Genomic DNA, 3,163 nt, shown 5'->3' on the forward strand with positions numbered 1-3,163 from the left:
TATAAGGTCATAAAAGTTGAATAATTTCAACTAATTTATACACCAAAAATAATGTTAATATTGTTGGATCGGAGATAAGAGCAACGATATAAACGAAGGGGAGCCAACCCGAATGAGTCAAACAACATACATTCCAATTCGATAACGCATTTTAAGGCAATCAGGCCATTCAACCGAACTAAAACTAGAGCATACTTGGCTCAAATTACAACAGAACCCAACACAATACAAATATACAATGCAAAATCATTATTTTCTCTAATTTTTTTCTTGCTATTTTCTAATTTTCCTTCTGCCAATTATTTACAAAAACTGCATCCCGAATTCTTCAAAGGGATCAGCAAAAATAGGGGCAAGTCAAACCCTTATGACCTTATAATAACCACCTACTACCTCTAACCACGTGCTAATTCGTTAAATATACAACACAGAATCTATAGTAACACGTGTCTAACTGCCATGGATACCGAAGACTGATTTGTTTGGCATTTAGCTTGAGCCTTCTTCGTTGTCATCAATTTTCCAGGATTCGACTCCAAATACTTCTTCAATCATGCTCCCAGTCGGCAAAAAATCAGCTTTATTCCTCGGGAATGAAAAACACCCCACATCCCATTCTCTCGAATCCGAAGGCTCCAACATGAAATCATGGTTAACTTCACTCACTTGCGATTCAGAAGATGTGCAGGAATTGTCTCCACTTTCATCGATTAGGGTTTGATTATAGCCATGGATGAACTCCGATTCCTCGTTGTAGTAAAAAACCGGACTCTCGATACTAACCTCATCTTCCTCTGATGACTCGCTGCTTCCCTGCCATTCATCGTCATCGCTATCGGCGTTCATTGGATCAAATCTGTTCTGTTCAGCTCTCCTTTGTAGCACAAACACATTGAAATAATAGCTAACGATTTCCCTGTTGGTGCGTGAAGGGAACGCATCCGCCAAATGATTCCAGAAGTTTTGCCCTAATGATACAGGATTCGAGTACACCACCTCGTGAAATAAATGTTCGTCTTCTTCGGTCCACTTGCATGCCACCATGTCCCCCATGTTACAGAATCCGAGCTCTGAGAATCGTTCATGGCCGATGTTTTCCCTCAGGTTCTCTCTCGCTTCTATGATGTGTAATCGGACACAAGTAACAGACCCCGGATCTTCACACCAACAATGGCTTCTTCCAACCCCATTGCAGATAGGTGGATCTGATTCGGGCATTTGGATGACGCATGAACCGATGAACTTGTTCTCGTTTGATGTTTTGGAGGCGTTGTTTGGATCAAATCCATGCCATTCTGGAATGTCTGCTTGATATTGTGGTCCAACAGGGACTTGTTTCAGTGGAGGAAAGTGTAAAAGATGAGAATACGTATCCACAGGCTGAATTGGTGCTTCTGACTTCACAACATCATTCTCATTATGAGAAATTTGTTCATCAGCTATGACTATTAGAATGAGTCAACAAAAAGTAAGTACAACTATCAAACTTTAATATCCTGTTGAAGGGATAAAAAGAAATGTGAATCATGGCAAATGTGTCAAGAAAGCTTAAAGAGTGTTTGGAAATATCAAATATGCCTTTTTAAAGTTATAATTGCGACTTCAAGAATCAATTTTTTTTATAATAAAAAAACACCCGTTGCTAAAAACTAAAGATAGATAAATATCTACATTTTGTTTTCTAACCCACCTGAATTGCAAGGTTTTAGAGGCACATCTTTTGAAGGAAATTCCAAAGATGAAACTAACTGGAAACTATTTTCCAATTTCAAGTGTTTTGGTGAAACATCATACTCCTCTTCAACCAATTGACGTTTCTGTACCATGTTTAACTGCAAAATGCATTTTCATATTAGAATTTGAATGAATTCAATATGATCCCTTTCAAGACAATTAGATTGTTACAATACACAATATAAAGAACACCACAACTACCAAATTTTGATAATAAATTTAAAAACTTTTACATCAAATACAAAAATGGACAAGACAAGTGGATGAACTTTCTCCATCAATATTCACTCATGGGAACAAACAAGACAAATGTTGACGTGGCAAGAAATAAGAATCTTTAAATCCCAAGAAGCTACTCGATGAAAAACAAGATTCCTTTGGGTAAATTTAGAAAAGTACAAGATTCGTATAAAAGCATTAAGCTTGTATGGACATTAATGGGGTGCATCAAATGTGAGAATAAGCATGTGACTTGTGAGTAATAATAATGGGCACTCAATTCTTTAAGGGGTAAGGTATAAAATTAGTGTCATTCTGACAAATGAGAAAGAATTTTAATCAGCACATGCCAAGACAATACACAAGAAAACCCAAAATAGTTGACAAATAATCAAGGGGAAAATGTTTTGTAATTAAAAAATCGTGAAACTGAAAAGGGATTATTATTATTATTATTGAAATAAAGCTAAAATAACTGTTGACCGTTGACAAAGCCCCAAATTTTACAACGAATCCCTAACCCTAGATCCCCAAAATTGAAATTTCAATAATTCGCACAAATTCTAAATCAAGATCTGCTAAGATTAAATTCAATTTCAGATATAATCGACCGATAAGAACGTATCCAAAAACGAAAACCCTAAATCGGAACAAAGAAATAATATTATCAAATAGATCGAGATCTGCAAAATCACGACCAAAAGAAATACACAAATCAGAGGAAATCGGACGATTAACCTAAACAGATGATAGATCTGATATATAACCAACAGAAAATTGGAACCCTAACCTAAAAATCGATTTCCGTAACGGCTGGCGTTGAAAAAGAGGTCAATCGGTAGGCAACAACGGCAATCGAAAGAATCTGAGGGTCCTGGAACGATCCGAGCAATCGAGATCGAATTTAGCGATTAGGGTTAACGAAGAGAGAAATCGATGAAAAGACGGACACGAAATTGTCAAGAAAAGGCGGTCAGTCCTTTTTCGTAGCACATGCTAAAAATAAATATTTAAGAAATTGATATTCTCTTTTTTCGAATTAAAAAATATTTACTCTTTGTTTTATTAATTGAATTCTTTTATTTTTTAAATCATGTCATTATTGTTGTCGATATATCTAATAAATTCTCTAAAATGAATTCCTTGTTTTAAAGAAATACCATTTTATCAAAATAAAAATATAGTATTTACACTTGTTTATTAGACTGAA

The 3,163-nt window shown here is 35.4% G+C and overlaps 1 protein-coding gene across 1 annotated transcript; it reads right to left on the reverse strand.

Moving 5' to 3' along the window:
* Window positions 1-249: 249 nt before the first annotated feature.
* On the reverse strand, window positions 250-2,944 carry LOC111883267 (uncharacterized). The gene is made up of 3 exons (XM_023879605.3): window positions 2,744-2,944; window positions 1,691-1,832; window positions 250-1,445 (listed from the first exon to the last, which is right to left on the reverse strand). The coding sequence occupies exons 2-3, from the start codon at window positions 1,824-1,826 to the stop codon at window positions 490-492; spliced, it is 1,092 nt and encodes a 363-aa protein (XP_023735373.1). The 5' UTR covers window positions 1,827-1,832; window positions 2,744-2,944; the 3' UTR covers window positions 250-489.
* Between the last annotated feature and the right edge of the window lie 219 nt (window positions 2,945-3,163).

Source organism: Lactuca sativa, chromosome 5 (genome assembly GCF_002870075.4).
Source record: "Lactuca sativa cultivar Salinas chromosome 5, Lsat_Salinas_v11, whole genome shotgun sequence".
Taxonomy (NCBI): Eukaryota; Viridiplantae; Streptophyta; class Magnoliopsida; order Asterales; family Asteraceae; genus Lactuca; species Lactuca sativa.